The 18326-nt window shown below is 44.4% G+C and overlaps 1 protein-coding gene across 3 annotated transcripts in view; it reads left to right on the plus strand.

Moving 5' to 3' along the window:
- The window catches only part of LOC139557124 (cadherin-4-like), a 344376-nt gene that overhangs the window by 141801 nt on the left and 184249 nt on the right, over window positions 1-18326 (plus strand). For all 3 annotated transcript variants that reach the window (XM_071371506.1, XM_071371515.1, XM_071371525.1), the window contains exon 3: window positions 16342-16365. In XM_071371506.1, coding sequence (XP_071227607.1) covers window positions 16342-16365 — 24 coding nt within the window. The remainder of the gene's footprint in view (window positions 1-16341; window positions 16366-18326) is intronic.

Raw genomic sequence — 18326 nt, forward strand, 5'->3', positions numbered from 1 at the left:
TTGAAAATGTCAGTGAAGACACCTGCCAGTTGGTAAGCACATGCCCGGAGCACACGTCCTGGTAATCCGTCTGGCCCTGCAGCCTTGTGTATGTTGACCTGTTTAAAGGTCTTACTCACGTCGGCTACCGAGAGCGTGATCACACAGTCGTCCGGAACAGCTGATGCTCTCATGCATGCCTCAGTGTTGCTTGCCTCGAAGCGAGCATAGAAGTGATTTAGCTCGTCTGGTAGGCTCGTGTCACTGGGCAGCTTGCGGCTCTGCTTCCCTTTGTAGTCTGTAATAGTTTGCAAGCCCTGCCACATAAGACGAGCGTCAGAGCCTGTGTAGTATGAGTCAATCTTAGCCCTGTATTGACGCTTTGCCTGTTTGATGGTTCGTCGTAGGGCATAGCAGGATTTCTTGTAAGCTTCCAGGTTAGAGTCCCGCTCCTTGAAAGCGGCAGCTCTACACTTTAGCTCAGTGCGAATGTTGCCTGTAATCCATGGCTTCTGGTTGGGGTATGTACATACAGTCACTGTGGGGATGACTTCCTCGATGCACTTATTGATAACGCCAGTGACTGATGTTGTGTACTCCTCAATGCCATCGGAAGAATCTCAGGACATATTCCAGTATGTGCTAGCAAAACAGTCCTGTAGTTTAGCATCTGCTTCAGCTGACCACTTTTTTATAGATCGAGTCACAGTGCTTCCTGCTTTAATTTCAGTTGCGCACTGTATATGTAGCCTACACTTCTGAGGCCGCACAAAGTATTGCTTTATTCTTAAGCTCATTGTCTCTCTCGTGCTATGGGTTATGGGTTGCATTTTACATGAAAAGGCAGTTTACTATCATGCCCTCCCAACAGCCCTAACAACAGCTATTTACCCCACTTCAAATAGTGATTAGCCTACAGGCGCACACCAACCGAGGGTCCTCAAGAGCTCACCATGGCCGCTAGAGGATATTTTGGGGCGGGGGTGCTGTCGACGGGGGTTATTTTTTCATCAGGGGTTGCTGCAGCACCCTCAGCACCCCTACTTCCCGCGGCAATGGACCTGACACAGATCAATTTAAAACACTCATCAGAAACTTTTTGAAACAGAATCAGTTCTATGATGGCAAACAGACTTCTCTTTCACTGTTGCTGTTAGCCTAGGCTACTGCAAAAAGTAACATTATAAACTTGGTGGTTCACGCCCTGAATGCAGATTGGCAGACAGCTGTGGTATATCGGGTATGACAAAACATTTATTTTTACTGCTCTAATTATGTTGATAACCAGTTTATAATAGCAATAAGGCACCTTGAGTTTGTCGTATATGACCAATATACCACGGCTAAGGGCTGTTTCCAGGCACTCTGCGTTGCGTCGTGGGTTAGAACAGCTCTAAGCCGTGGCATATTGGCCATTTTGAGTCATTCAGATTTATTTTTTTTATTAATTTTGACTATCCGGATAAAAACGTATGATATTATTTGAATACTGAAATAATTTCAAATGCCAATCCATATTACCAAGCAGAGCAACATGCCTCAGACTGAGCATGCTTGTGTTGTGGGAGAAGCGTTGACTCGACAGTGGGTATTCCACTAGCCCTCTTTGTTGACATCCTCCCTCTGTTGAGTGAGCTGCGATGGGAGACATTGGCCTCGACATATGTTCTCTTTACCTCTCTCTGGTCTCCGCACTCTGCCTTCAGTGATGTGGGATGTTTATGGAGGAACACTTGGCTGCCTGGGGCCGGAGAGGGAGGCTGGGAGCGCGTGTCTCCCCCCTCCCTGAGCTCCACTTTGGGTTCTCTGCATTTTAACAAAACATCTGGCTTTGTCAGGACGAGTTAATCACAGCTGGGACTCTAACACGATCTGCTCTCTCACTGTGTTTGCTGTGTGTATTAGGGGTGTGCACTGTGCATTGGTGTGAGTGTGGTCTGGTGTCTATGGAGAAAATCGAATCAAATCAAATTGTATTTGTCACATGCGCCGAATACAACAGGTGTAGACCTTACAGTGAAATGCTTACTTACAAGCCCTTAACCAACAATGCATTAAGAAGTTTTTAGAAATAAATAGATAAGTAAAAAATAGAAAATAAAATTAACAAATTAACACCAGCAGTAAAACAAAAATAGCGAGGCTATATACATGGGATACAGGTACAGAGTCAATGTTAGTCGAGATAATTGAGGTAATATGTACATGTAGGTAGAGTTATTGCCATGCCGCTTGCCTTGCGGTAGCAGAGCGAACAGTCCATGACTACGGTGGCTGGAGTCTTTGACAATTTTTAGGGTCTTCCTCTGACACCGCCTGGTATAGAGGTCCTGGATGGCAGGAAGCTTGGCCCCAGTAATGTACTGGGCCATACGCACTACCCTCTGTAGTGCCTTGAGGATGGAGGCCGAGCAGTTGCCATACCAGGCAGTGATGCAACCAGTCAGGATGCTCTCGATGGTGCAGCTGTAGAGCCTTTTGAGGATCTGAGGACCCATGCCAAATCTTTTCAGTCTCCTGAGGAGGAATAGGCTTTGTCGTGCCCTCTTCACGACTGTCTTAGTGTGTTTGGACCATAATAGTTTGTTGGTTATGTGGACACCAAGGAACTTGAAGCTCTCAACCTGTTCTACTGCAGCCCCGTGGATGAGAATGGGGCGTGATTGGTCCTCCTTTTCCTGTAGTCCAAATTTATATAGCCCTTCGTACATCAGCTAATATCTCGAAGTGCTGTACAGAAACCCAGCCTAAAACCCCAAACAGCAAGCAATGCAGGTGTAGAAGCACGGTGGCTAGGAAAAACTCCCTAGAAAGGCCAAAACCTAGGAAGAAACCTAGAGAGGAACCAGGCTATGAGGGGTGGCCAGTCCTCTTCTGGCTGTGTCGGGTGGAGATTATAACAGAACATGGCCAAGATGTTCAAATGTTCATAAATGACCAGCATGGTCAAATAATAAAAATCACAGTAGTTATCGAGGGTGTAGCAAGTCAGCACCTCAGGAGTAAATGTCAGTTGGCTTTTCATAGCCGATCATTAAGAGTATCTCTACCGCTCCTGCGGTCTCTAGAGAGTTGAAAACAGCAGGTCTGGGACAGGTAGCATGTCCGGTGAACAGGTCAGGGTTCCATAGCCGCAGGCAGAACAGTTGAATCTGGAACAGCAGCAAGGCCAGGTGGACTGGGGACAGCAAGGAGTCATCATGCCCGGTAGTCCTGACGCATGGTCCTAGGGCTCAGGTCCTCCGAGAGAGAGAGAGAAAGAAAGAGAGAAGGAGAGAATTAGAGAGAGCATACTTAAATTCACACAGGACACCGGATAAGACAGGAGAAGTACTCCAGATATAACAAACTGACCCTAGCCCCCCGACACATAAACTACTGCAGCATAAATACTGGAGGCTGAGACAGGAGGGGTCAGGAGACACTGTGGCCCCATCCGATGATACCCCCGGGCAGGGCCAAACAGGCAGGATATAACCCCACCCACTTTGCCAAAGCACAGCCCCCGCACCACTAGAGGGATATCTTCAATCACCAACTTACAATCCTGAGACAAGGCCGAGTATAGCCCACAAAGATCTCCGCCACGGCACAAACCAAGGGGGGAGCGCCAACCCAGACAGGAAGATCACGTCAGTGACTCAACCCACTCAAGTGACGCACCCCTCCTAGGGACGGCATGAAAGAGCACCAGTAAGCCAGTGACTCAGCCCCTGTAATAGGGTTAGAAGCAGAGAATCCCAGTGGAGAGAGGGGAACCGGCCAGGCAGAGACAGCAAGGGCGGTTCGTTGCTCCAGAGCCTTTCCGTTCACCTTCACACTCCTGGGCCAGACTACACTCAATCATATGACCTACTGAAGAGATAAGTCTTCAGTAAAGACTTAAAGGTTGAGACAGAGTCTGCGTCTCTCACATGGGTAGGCAGACCATTCCATAAAAATTGAGATCTATAGGAGAAAGACCTGCCTCCAACTGTTTGCTTAAAAATTCTATGGACAATTAGGAGGCCTGCGTCTTGTGACCGTAGCGTATGTGTAGGTATGTACGGCAGGACCAACTCGGAAAGATAGGTAGGAGCAAGCCCATGTAACCTTTTGTAGGTTAACAGTAAAACCTTGAAATCAGCCCTTAACAGGAAGCCAGTGTAGGGAAGTTAGCACTGGAGTAATATGAACACATTTTTGGGTTCTAGTCAGGATTCTAGCAGCCGTATTTAGCACTAACTGAAGTTTATTTAGTGCTTTATCCTGGGTAGCCGGAAAGTAGAGCTTTGCAGTAGTCTAACCTAGAAGTAACAAAAGCATGGATTAATTTTTCTGCATCATTTTTGGACAGAAAGTTTCTGATTTTTGCAATGTTACGTAGATGGAAAAAAGCTGTCCTTGAAAAAGTCTTGATATGTTCGTCAAAAGAGAGATCAGGGTCCAGAGTAACGCCGAGGTCCTTCACAGTTTTATTTGAGACGATCATCAAGATTAATTGTCAGATTCAACAGAATATCTCTTTGTTTCTTTGGACCTAGAACAAGCATCTCTGTTTTGTCCGAGTTTAAAAGTAGAAAGTTTTCAGCCATCCACTTCCTTATGTCTGAAACACAGGCTTCTAGCGAGGGCAATTTTGGGGCTTTACCATGTTTAATTGAAATGTACAGCTGTGTGTCATCCGCATAGCAGTGAAAGTTAACATTATGTTTTCGAATGACATCCCCAAGAGGTAAAATATATAGTGAAAACAATAGTGGTCCTAAAACGGAACCTTGAGGAACACCGAAATGTACAGTTGATTTGTCAGAGGACAAACCATTCACAGAGACAAACTGATATCTTTCCGACAGATAAGATCTAAACCAGGCCAGAACTTGTCCGTGTAGACCAATTTGGGTTTCCAATCTCTCCAAAAGAATGTGGTGATCGATGGTATCAAAGGCAGCACTAAGGTCTAGTAGCACGAAGACAGATGCAGAGCCTCGGTCTGACGGCATTAAAAGGTAATTTACCACCTTCACAAGTGCAGTCTCAGTGCTATGATGGGTCTAAAACCAGACTGAAGCATTTCGTATACATTGTTTGTCTTCAGGAAGGCAGTGAGTTGCTGCGCAACAGCTTTTTCTAAATTTTTTGAGAGGAATGGAAGATTTGATATAGGCCGATAGTTTTTTATATTTTCTGGGTCAAGGTTTGGCTTTTTCAAGAGAGGCTTTATTACTGCCACTTTTAGTGAGTTTGGTACACATCCGGTGGATAGAGAGCCGTTTATTATGTTCAACATAGGAGGGCCAAGCACATGAAGCAGATCTTTCAGTAGTTTAGTTGGAATAGGATCCAGTATGCAGCTTGAAGGTTTAGAGGCCATGATTATTTTCATCATTGTGTCAAGAGATATAGTACTAAAACACTTAAGTGTCTCTCTTGATCCTAGGTCCTGGCAGAGTTGTGCAGACTCAGGCCAGCTGAGCTTTGGAGGAATACGCAGATTTAAAGAGGAGTCCGTAATTTGCTTTCTAATGATCATGATCTTTTCCTCAAAGAAGTTCATTAATTTATTACTGCTGAAGTGAAAGCCATCCTCACTTGAGGAATGCTGCTTTTTAGTTAGCTTTGCGACAGTATCAAAAAGAAATTTGGGATTGTTCTTATTTTCCTCAATTAAGTTGGAAAAGTAGGATGATCGAGCAGCAGTGAGGGCTCTTCGATACTGTACGGTACTGTCTTTCCAAGCTAGTCGGAAGACTTCCAGTTTGGTGTGGCGCCATTTCCGTTCCAATTTTCTGGAAGCTTGCTTCAGAGCTCGGGTATTTTCTGTATACCAGGGAGCTAGTTTCTTATGACAAATGTTTTTAGTTTTTATAGGTGCAACTGCATCTAGGGGATTGCTCAAGGTTAAATTGAGTTCCTCCGTTAGGTGGTTAACTGATTTTTTTCCTCTGACGTCTTTGGGTAGGCAGAAGGAGTCTGGAAGGGCATCAAGGAATCTTTGTGTTGTCTGAGAATTTATAGCACGACTTTTGATGCTCCTTGGTTGGGGTCTGAGCAGATTATTTGTTGCGATTGCAAACGTAATAAAATGGTGGTCCGATAGTCCAGGATTATGAGGAAAAACATTAAGATCTACAACCTTTATTCCATGGGACAAAACTAGGTCCAGAGTATGACTGTGGCAGTGAGTAGGTCCAGAGACATGTTGGACAAAACCCACTGAGTCGATGATGGCTCCAAAAGGCCTTTTGGAGTGGGTCTGTGGACTTTTCCATGTGAATATTAAAATCACCAAAAATTATTATCCACCAAAAATATTATCTGCTATGACTAGAAGGTCCACAATCATCTCCTTTGTCTTGATCACGTTGAGGGAGAGGTTGTTGTCCTGGCACCACACGGCCAGGTCTCTGACCTCCTCCCTATAGGCTGTCTCATCGTTGTTGGTGATCAGGCCAACCACTGTTGTGTCATTGGCAAACTTGATGATGGTGTTGGAGTCGTGCCTGGCCATGCAGTCATGAGTGAACAGGGAGTACAGGAAGGGACTGAGCACGCATCCCTGAGGGGCCCCCGTGTTGAGTATCAGCGTGGCGCATGTGTTGTTACCTACCCTTACCAACTGGGGGCGGACCGTCAGGAAGTCCAGGATCCAGTTGCAGAGGGAGGTGTTTAGTCCCAGGGTCCTTAGCTTAGTGATGAGCTTTGAGGTCACTATGGTGTTGAATGCTGTGCTGTAGTCAATGAAAAGCATTCTCACATAGGTGTTCCTTTTGTCCAGGTGGGAAAGAGCAGTGTTGAGTGCAATAGAGATTGCATCATCTGTGGGTCTGTTTGGGCTGTATGCAAATTGGAGTGGGTCTAGGGTTTCTGGGATAATGGTGTTGATGTGAACCATGACCAGCCTTTCAAAGCACTTCATGGCTACAGGGTCGGCAGTCATTTAGGCAGGTTACCTTAGTGTTCTTGGGCACAGGGACTATGGTGGTCTGCTTGAAACATGTTGGTATTACAGACTATTACAGAGGTTGAAAATGTCACTGAAGGCACTTGCCAGTTGGTCAGCGCATGCTCGGAGTGCATGTCTTGGTAATCATTCTGGCCCTGCGGCCTTGTCGATGTTGACCTGTTTAAAGGTCTTACTCACATCCACTACAGAGAGCGTGATCACACAGTCGTCCTGAACAGCTGATGCTCTCATTCATCCTTCAGTGTTACTTGCCTCGAAGCGAGCATAGAAGTAATTTAGCTCGTCTGGTCGCCTCGTGTCACTGGGCAGCTCGCGGCTGTGCTTCCCTTTGTAGTCTTTAATAGTATGCAAGCCCTGCCTCATCCGACGAGCGTCGGAGCAGGTGTAGTACGATTCAATCTTAGTCCTGTATTGATGCTTTGCCTGTTTGATGGTTCATCGGAGGGCAAAGTAGGATTTCTTATAAGCTTCTGGCTTAGAGTCCTGCTCCTTGAAAGCGGCCATTCTACCCTTTAGCTCAGTGCGGATGTTGCCTGTAATCCATGGCTTCTGGTTGGGGTATGTACAGTGGGGAGAACAAGTATTTGATACACTGCCGATTTTGCAGGTTTTCCTACTTACAAAGCATGTAGAGGTCTGTAATTTTTATCATAGGTACACTTCAACTGTGAGAGACGGAATCTAAAACAAAAATCCAGAAAATCACATTGTATGATTTTTAAGTAATTAATTTGCATTTTATTGCATGACATAAGTATTTGATCACCTACCAACCAGTAAGAATTCCGGCTCTCACAGACCTGTTCGTTTTTCTTTAAGAAGCCCTCCTGTTCTCCACTCATTACCTGTATTAACTGCACCTGTTTGAACTCGTTACCTGTATAAAAGACACCTGTCCACACACTCAATCAAACAGACTCCAACCTCTCCACAATGGCCAAGACCAGAGAGCTGTATAAGGACATCAGGGATAAAATTGTAGACATGCAACAGGCTGGGATGGGCTACAGGACAATAGGCAAGCAGCTTGGTGAGAAGGCAACAACTGTTGGCGCAATTATTAGAAAATGGAAGAAGTTCAAGATGACGGTCAATCACCCTCGGTCTGGGGCTCCATGCAAGATCTCACCTCGTGGGGCATCAATGATCATGAGGAAGGTGAGTTATCAGCCCAGAACTACACGGCAGGACCTGGTCAATGACCTGGAGAGAGCTGGGACCACAGTCTCAAAGAAAACCATTAGTAACACACTACACCGTCATGGATTAAAATCCTGCAGCGCACGCAAGGTCCACCTGCTCAAGCCAGCGCATGTCCAGGCCCGTCTGAAGTTTGACCATCTGGATGATCCAGAGGAGGAATGGGAGAAGGTCATGTGGTCTGATGAGACAAAAATAGAGCTTTTTGGTCTAAACTCCACTCGCCGTGTTTGGAGGAAGAAGAAGGATGAGTACAACCCCAAGAACACCATCCCAACCGTGAAGCATGGAGGTGGAAACATCATTCTTTGGGGATGCTTTTCTGCAAAGGGTACAGGATGACTGCACCGTATTGAGGGGAGGATGGATGGGGCCATGTATCGCGAGATCTTGGCCAACAACCTCCTTCCCTCAGTAAGAGCATTGAAGATGGGTCGTGGCTGGGTCTTCCAGCATGACAACGACCCGAAACACACAGCCAGGGCAACTAAGGAGTGGCGCCGTAAGAAGCATCTCAAGGTCCTGGAGTGGCCTAGCCAGTCTCCAGACCTGAACCCAATAGAAAATCTTTGGAGGGAGCTGAAAGTCCGTATTGCCCAGCGACAGCCCCGAAACCTGAAGGATCTGGAGAAGATCTGTATGGAGGAGTGGGCCAAAATCCCTGCTGCAGTGTGTGCAAACCTGGTCAAGAACTACAGGAAACGTATGATCTCTGTAATTGCAAACAAAGGTTTCTGTACCAAATATTAAGATCTGCTTTTCTGATGTATCAAATACTTATGTCATGCAATAAAATGCAAATTAATTACTTAAAAATCATACAATGTGATTTTCTGGATTTTTGTTTTAGATTCCGTCTCTCATAGTTGAAGTGTACCCATGATAGAAATTACAGACCTCTACATGCTTTGTAAGTAGGAAAACCTGCAAAATCGGCAGTGTATCAAATACTTGTTCTCCCCACTGTACGTACGGTCACTGTGGGGACAACGTCATCGATGCACTTATTGATGAAGCCAATGACTGATGTGGTGTACTCCTCAATGCCATCGGAAGAATCCCGGAACATATTCCAGTCTGTGCCAGCAAAACAGTCCTTTAGCTTAGCATCTGCTTCATCTGACCACTTTCTTATTGACTGAGTCACTGGTGCTTCCTGCTTTAGTTTTTGCTTGTAAGCAGGAATCAGGAGGATAGAATTATGGTCAGATTTGCCAAATGGAGGCGAAGGAGAGATTTGTACGCATCTCTGTGTGTGGAGTAAAGGTGGTCTAGAGTTTTTTCCCTCTGGTTGCACATTTAACATGCTTGTTGAAATGAAGTAAAACGGATTTGAGTTTCCTCTCATTAAAGTCCCCAGCCACTAGGAGCGCCGCCTCCGGATGAGTGTTTTCCTGTTTGCTTATGGCCGTATACAGCTCATTGAGTGCGGTCTTAGTGCCAGCATCAGTTTGTGGTGGTATATAGACAGCTACGAAAATACAGCACCAGCTGTTGTTTACAATTATACATAGACCACCACCCCTTGTCTTACCAGAGGCCGCTGTTCTATCCTGCCGAAAAAGCTTAAAACCCGCCAGCTGTATGTTATTCATGTCTGTGAAACATAAGATATTACAGTTTTTAATGTCCTGTTGGTAGGATATACATGATCGTAGTTTGTCTATTTTATTATCGATTGATTGTACGTTGGCTAATAAGACCAATAGTAAAGTTAGATTACCCTCTTGGCGACGGATCCTTACAAGGCACCCGGACCTTCGTCCCCGTTACCTCCGTCTCTTTCTCCTGCAAATGACGGTGATGAGGGCCTTGTCGGGCGTCTGAAGTAAATCTTTCGCATCTGACTCATTGAAGAAAAAGTATTCCTCCAGTACTGGGTAAGTAATCACTGTCCTGATATCTACATGCTCTTTTCGGTCATAAGACAGAAACATTATGTACAAAATAAGTTACAAATAACGCAAAAAAAAAACATACACAATAGCACAATTGGTTACGGAATCGTAAAATGGAAGCCATCTCCTTCGGCGCCATCTCTTTAGAAGCTATACGATATATCATAGCTATCACTTTAAAGTTGTCTGATATGATAATGATATGCATACATAGGCCTAGTCATGAATGGACAAATGTATGCCCATGAATGAACTCATGTCATAATGCATATCCTCAAATATTCATGGGTGTCACAGCTACTCCAATGACAGAGTCCTGTCCTTACTGTCTACTGTAAAATCCTATATAAATTTAATTCAATCCATTGGTGCTGAACCAGTGATCCAGCAGACCTGTCATTGTGTCTCTGTCTCTGAGCCTGAGATTCTCTGGCTTCCTGTCTAAGAGGAAGCCCAGCTGGGGAAATCACTGAATCAGCTGCTGATTGGCTCACTGATGGAGACCATTTGGAAGCCAGCATTGCTGGAGGAAATTGAATAACCCTCACAATCTGTTGGCTTCTTTTTTTTATCTCCACACCAGCTTATGTAACGACGAGATGGAGAGATGATGCAGTTTGGTATTGGTATTTTGGGGGTATTTTATTAGGATCCCCATTAGCTGTTGCAAAAGCTGCAGCTACTCTTCCTGGGGTCCACACAGAACAGTTTGTTTATGTGTGTGTGTGTGTGCACACATGTTCATTTCCATTGCAAACACCTAATATTTTGTTGATTCACAGTGAGGCATATACTGTTTTTACTCATTTTCTATCTGCTTTGTGGCCAGTTAGTCTGTCAGAGAAACATTACTGCCTGTGATGCTGCGGCAGCATGTGTACTTTGGTAGGACATTGTAAAATAACTCTGGTGCATGGACGTGATTATTTTGGGAGTTCTGTTTTTCGCTGTGGCCCCCTGAAGAGCCCTATTATCTGTGTTATGAAATATTGTAAACAGAGCACAGGCTAGGTTCCACCACTGTGCTCACAACAGCCTCCATATTATGGTGACTGACAGCATAGGAAATGGAGAGAGAGAGAGAACAAGAACAGACATGGGAAGAGAAAAACAGACAGAGAGAGCAAGAGAGAGAACAAGTGAGAAATAGAGAGTCAGAGAGAGAGAGCGAGAGAGTGATCCCTCTCCAGCTTCAACAGTCTAGGAGTTTATTCCACAATAACAATGGATTCTGTTTCAGTGATCACTCAGTACATAACCCATCATCAGAGAGGTTTAGAATGGCTCGCTCGGAGATCACTCATTACATAACCCATCATCAGAAAGGTTTAGAATGGCTAGATTACATGTCGTGTGCTGAGTACATATTGTAAACAGATACATATCTGCACATCAACAACCACACATCAACACATTTAGACCTGTTGTTTCCTATGTAAAAAGTCTTCACTGTACTTGATAGCCCTGATTTGCTCCTCTAGGGCCTTATTACCATATTAGAATGCATGTAAATGTTTCACCCCATTGTGCTTCTATTCAGTCACTTTAGTACAATAATTAAACTAAATAAACATACAGCACTCTACAATAATGCTTTTATTTTCCGTATTAATCAGACAACTCATTAGGCAGTAATGAGCTGACTCTTTTGTTGCTCTTCTTGTTTGGGCAGAAGTTGGGAGCATGGGGACTGAACACACACATGCACACAAACACACGCACGAACGCACACTCTCCTATAGTCCCACTCCAATTATGGCAGCATCTCACCCGGGAAGGAGACCACTTACCCAGCATTCACTTTATGAATAATTGAGTGTTTGTAAATACACTTTTGGTCTCTGATTAATTGTTTTCTAGACATATTCATTTGCTAAATTAGATTAGATTTTAAATGCATTATTTATTAGCTGAACACTCTCTGGCAATTAGGCAACACTGGGTTTTGAAGGGTTATTGTCAAACCCAGATTTGTTATGCATGATTCAGATTCAGAAAACTTTAATGTCCTCAATGACGAGAGTTCATTTTTCAGCAATCACAATGCATACAGACAAAATCACATATTAAGAAACAATATAAAATAGCTAAAGATATACACAAGCAAGTAGGCTGGATAAGTAAAAATGCATAATAAAAATGTCAGGATAAGGCTACATGTACTATTAGGATAAGTGTCAGGATAAGGCTACAAGTGCAATTAGTCCAACATTTTATTTAATTGTAGTATTGCATTTGGAATAAAAAAAGTAGATGAGGAAATGAGGACAAACACACTACTATACGACACACACATATGCAATCTCTCTCACACACACACACACACACAGACGCACACGCACACACACACAAGCACTGACACAGGGTGTCAGGTGGTAGCTTCCATCTGCTGTATGGTGTGCAGAGACTTACACTGAAGCTGCTGTATGGTGTGCGGAGACTTATACTGAAGCAGACTACCTGTAAGCTTTTGTGTCAGTGAGATGTCAATCAAGCTTTCACGTAAGCTACAGCAGAGCAGAGTGAGAACTGAACTCTTTAGTGAGAACTGAATGGTGCTTGCATCCTCAGTACACATGCAATATTAATGTCGGGGACATTCAATCTGCCCAAGTCTCTGGGCAGCCATCAACCTCTCTGACCAACCACACACAGACAGGAAATCACACAGCAAATGTGGATGTAATGCTGGGCTTTCAGAGGCACAAAGGTGTGTTTCTCTAATTGATGGAGGCAATTAATAGCTCTGACCTTTTTCCCTGGAGTTGTAATGAGAGGAAGTATGCATCATCCCTTCCTGTGACTTATTTTATCCCAGCAGCACATCTCTCTGTAACACCTCTAGTAGGTAATGCATTGTGACCACAGCTCAATGCAATATAGTGATTCAGCAATACCCTACTTTATTGTGAGACTAGTATTTTCATTCCATACGTTATACATTATATCAATTGTACATTGATTACAATTCCTGGGACTCGGGAGCATAGGTTAGTCAGCGTCAGGCCGTCAGTGCATATAAAGGATAAAGGTGGTGGTGGGGGATGTGTGTGACAGGGGATGAGACTTACGGTGAGTGCCAAGCTGTGGCCAGACATCAGAACTTGGCAGTAGGAGACCAAACACAGGAACAGGACACATGATGTTGAGGGGACAGAACTATTCTACCGTCTGAAGCCCTTATGAAGCCCTGTGGTAAATGTTAATGCTCAATATATTAACTTCCAAATCACACACTGTTAAAGGATCTATAATGTTCCAGTCTAGAACCTGTTAATAGGCTGTGGAAGAGGGCCCGGCCCCTCAGTGGGAGGCTTGAATACAATACAGGCAGCCCTGGCTCACACTGGGAGACCGGGAGCAGGACAGTCAGCTTGAGTCTTCTCAAGGGGACGGCTACAAGGCCTACAGAGGAGAGAGAGCAGCGCTAGGCTGCCGCGGTTATGCCAAATATGAGGCTGCCTGCCAATTTGTGGGGATACTGGCAAGTGCAGCGCAGGCTGAATCCTTAACAGAGGGAGATTAATTATTGAAAAGGTGCTCAGAGTTATGTAGGGGGTGAATAGAGATGCCTTTGCATGCGCTAGAAGAGAGAGGCGGGACACATTACAAAATGTTTACGGACTAGAAATCGACGGGTTTGTAGTTTGTTTGGATGTTTCTTGTTTGTTTTGGTTCTAAAAAATACAATTTACTTGGTTGTACAAATTACACAAGTGGCTATACACACATTTCACAAGTTGCTCAGCCCCCCCCCCCCCCCCCCCCCCACACACAAAAAAAAAACTGCGCTTGTCTTTTCCTACTAGCACTGACTTTGCTGATAATTTCATTATTGTGGAAAAATGTACATGTTCTTACTATGACTGTGAGATGTGGTTGTCCCACCTAGCTATCTTAAGATGAATGCATTAATTGTAAGTGGCTCTGGATAAGCGTGTCTGCTAAATGACTCAAAGGTTGCTAGGATGCTAATCTTGTTAATGCATTTCATTATTTGATGTTAACTCTGCACCATGCGTAAGTCAATAGATGCTCTGAAAATAATTGTATTCATTAACAGCCTAACAAACAAAGCATAGAGAGACACAGTATAGTACATTATTGGCCATGTTTTCCCCTCAGCATGGCAACCTTCTCTCTCTTTGGGGCACGTTTAGATTCTGCATTCATGCCAGTCACAGTTAAATCAAATTAAATCAAATTTATTTATATAGCCCTTCTTACATCAGCTGATATCTCAAAGTGCTGTACAGAAACCCAGCCTAAAACCCCAAACAGCAAGCAATGCAGGTGTAGAAGCACGGTGGCTAGGAAAAACTCCCTAGAAAGGCCACAACCTAGAAAGAAACCTAGAGAGGAACCAGGCTATGAGGGGTGGCCAGTCCTCTTCTGGCTGTGCCGGGTGGAGATTATAACAGAACATGGCCAAGATGTTCAAATGTTCATAAATGACCAGCATGGTCAAATAATAATAATCACAGTAGTTATCGAGTGTGCAACAAGTTAGCACCTCAGGAGTAAATGTCAGTTGGCTTTTCATAGCCGATCATTGAGAGTATCTCTACCGCTCCTGCTGTCTGAAAACAGCAGGTCCGGTAGCACGTCCGGTGAACAGGTCAGGGTTCCATAGCCGCAGGCAGAACAGTTGAAACTGGAGCAGCAGCACGGCCAGGTGGACTGGGGACAGCAAGGAGTCATCATGCCGGGTAGTCCTGAGGCATGGTCCTAGGGCTCAGGTCCTCCGAGAGAGAGAAAGAAAGAAAGAAAGAGAGAAAGAGAGAATTAGAGAGAGCATACTTAAATTCACACAGGACACCGGATAAGACAGGAGAAGTACTCCAGATATAACAGACTGACCCTTGCCCCCCGACACAAACTACTGCAGCATAAATACTGGAGGCTGAGACAGGAGGGGTCAGGAGACACTGTGGCCCCATCCGATGATACCCCCGGACAGGGCCAAACAGGCAGGATAAAACCCCACCCACTTTGCCAAAGCACAGCCCCCACACCACTAGAGGGATATCTTCAACCACCAACTTACCATCATGAGACAAGGCCGAGTATAGCCCACAAAGATCTCCGTCACGGCACAACCCAAGGTGGGGCGCCAACCCAGACAGGAAAATCATGTCAGTGACTCAACCCACTCAAGTGACGCACCCCTCCTAGGGACGGCATGGAAGAGCACCAGTAAGCTAGTGACTCAGCCCCTGTAATAGGGTTAGAGGCAGAGAATCCCAGTGGAGAGAGGGGAACCGGCCAGGCAGAGGCAGCAAGGGTGGTTCGTTGCTCCAGAGCCTTTCCGTTCACCTTCACACTCCTGGACCAGACTACACTCAATCATATGACCTACTGAAGAGATGAGTCTTCAGTAAAGACTTAAAGGTTGAGACCGAGTCTTGTGTTCTACAATTGTGCTACAAAGTGTTTTGCTGTGATTAAACAGCAATTTGAGGGTCACATTGGTGAGCAGGGGTGGACTGGCAGGGGGTGTTGTTGTCAGCGCTCCAGACTTCCTGTGACGCCTGACGCAGAAATTAGGTCAATGAATGCAAAACAGCATTCATGGAAATTGTCTCTCATCAAATCTGTGTGCAGCTTCTCCGTTCGAGGGCATCAGAGGGGCAGAAAGCATAGAGAGAAACTGTCTAGAACACAAACAGCTGGCTGCTTCTTTCCTCATCCAGCTGGATCTTTAGGTCTTTATTTTTGCCTGAATAAAGACTTAAAGATATACATAAATGTAGCGTGTCGTGGAATTCACTGCGTTTCATTGCGAGACCAATATCGCATTATAGACATCACAACAACTGGGGTCTATTCAAGTTGATGGATCTAAGTGCTCAAGGCAATGTAAAGAAAAAGGAGTGTAAGGAAAACTGTTCCAGTTGAATTGCAGTGTGTGCAGTACACAACATACCATAATGTATGCACATTGCGCTCTTTATTTGAAGTGAGCTCCATGTTTATTTGAAGTGAGCTCCAATAGCTCCATGTTCTTATATCACCCAAACTTCAAGAGTGTGTGTTTTTTATTTTAAGAGAATGACAGTGTGTGGACGTCTTTTTCTTTCCTCATGATAGAAGGGATAGATGACTGCTCAGCAACTTACTAAGCAGGATGTGTCTTTGTTGGTTCTGGTTTCCATTCTGTGTGATCTGTGATTTGTCTGTTGTTTCTGTTTCCTTAACCACTCTCTGTTGTTCAACAATGACACAAGTTTGTATGGCAGCTTGATAGCTAGCATGTTGTGTTCTAATTGTTGTATTCTCTCTCTCCCTTCATCTCTCTCTCTTCTCTCTCCCTGACAGACACCAGCCTATCGAGTGAACGTGGTAAGTACTGCAGAGGCACGTTTCCCTGATTTAGAAATGGCTGATTTGACTGCGCCAGATTGGAGATGTTTTTGTGGATGTGTAAAGAGCTGTTTTCAGGTGTTTGTCTCAGGGGGAGTTTGATGCCATGAGCACAGAACATCATTTGCATCAACAGGAAGCCATTTTCCTCTTCATTACATTTCATGTTACATCAATTTTGAAAAGGGAAAAAAATAAACCAGATGTAATTACCAAAACAGCAGCGCTGGACCGATGTGGCCGATCAGAGTTTGAATTTGGCATATTTTCCTTGCATGTACAGGCAGTGCTTGACTTGGGATGAAAGAGGTGCGGGAGCTGTCTTTTTTCAAGTCGGTCCCATTTGACTATGTTCACAGAAATTCACAAATAACAATAAGCTATAGAGATCTCCGATTATTCACTGTTAAGGGTTCATACACATTTTGACAGATGGAATTTCATGGCTTTTCCATGACTTCTAACCAAATTTCAATGACCAATAATTGGTGGCGTTTCTATGTAGCCTACATGAAAAAGTTACATAAATGTGGTATTGAAACTAGAAGGCTGTTGGTCTCTGATCCCATTTAGGCCTGCTATCTCCTGCCGTTGTGCCATTAATCAAGGCACTTAACCCCCCACAAAGTAGAATAACTGCACTGTTAGGCTACTGTATAAAACAAGTGGTCAACCATCCATCTGGAGAGCTACTGGGTGTGCAGGCTTTTGATCCAGCCCTGAAACACACCGAGTCTGCTTATCAAGGTTCTGTTGAGCAGCTGATGTTTAGACTGCAATGTGGTGTTAGAGCGGAGCTTGGACAAAAGCCTGCACACCCAGTACACTCTAAAACATGTTGGGTTGTTTGCTTGACCCAACTGCTGGTTTGCAGGCGTTGGGTTACTTAGTCGGGTTGTTTTCTTTAAAAACTGCTGGGTTATTGATGCTGGGTGCTGGGTTATTGAGGTATGATCCAGTGGATCAGAAGACTGGAATCATAGTTTAGTAGGTGTCATTCCTGTTCATCTGTTCTGTTGCACAGTTATCATATTTAAAGGTCGAACAATATCGCTTCAATATCACTGACAGATTTTTATGAGTTCGCTAAAAGCCTATGTAAATCCCATTGTTGGGATACAATAAGGTGGTACAGTATAGCTTATTAGGCAATGAAATGGTATACCTTATATTTAATAAATAAGCGTAATATTATAGAAGAATGTGTAAAGACAAATATTATACAAATTTGAATTTGCAGTATGTAAACTTAACATAAACTTAACATGAACTTGCTGAACAGGATGACATTTTCATGACCATAAGAACCCTCATTCGACAACTTGCTCATTCAGGCATGGCACATTCTCAATGTGCGCATTCTCAAACTCGAAATCTACAGGCACCCATACACCGGATTCACAGACTAGCGGAATCAGGATATAAATGTCAACTCTCCATAGCTATTAAATACAGATCCTATCTTCATTCCGCTTTGATCAATCTTTTTTTGACACTGTGTGAGAATCCAGTCCGGCCACAGGCTACTTTGTTTTATAGAGCTGCGCAGTTCCCCAAAAATTGGATGTGCTGGTATGCCGCTCCGGACAGCTCCAGCCCAAGTCAAGCACTGTGTACAGGATATATTCACTCTGCCCTATTTAGCCAATTGGCCCCCTTTGTCTCTAATGATTTCGTCTTTACAGCAGCCTGCTGGATCTCCTGCCCACTGTCTCTTTGTCTTCATACAACTAACTATAATGGGCTTCATTTCATCTCCACATGGTCCATAGAAGGACAGAGCAGAGAGGGGGAGGAAGACAGAGGGAATAGGGCATGATTTCTCTCTTGCCTTTCCGTCACCTATCACCTATCAAATAATTTGAATGATACTGTATTTCAGAGAGAGAGAGGTATGAAATAAGTAATAAAAGGGAAGGAGTGAAAGGCAGATGAAAGAG

Source organism: Salvelinus alpinus, chromosome 2 (assembly GCF_045679555.1).
Source record: "Salvelinus alpinus chromosome 2, SLU_Salpinus.1, whole genome shotgun sequence".
Classification (NCBI taxonomy): domain Eukaryota; kingdom Metazoa; phylum Chordata; class Actinopteri; order Salmoniformes; family Salmonidae; genus Salvelinus; species Salvelinus alpinus.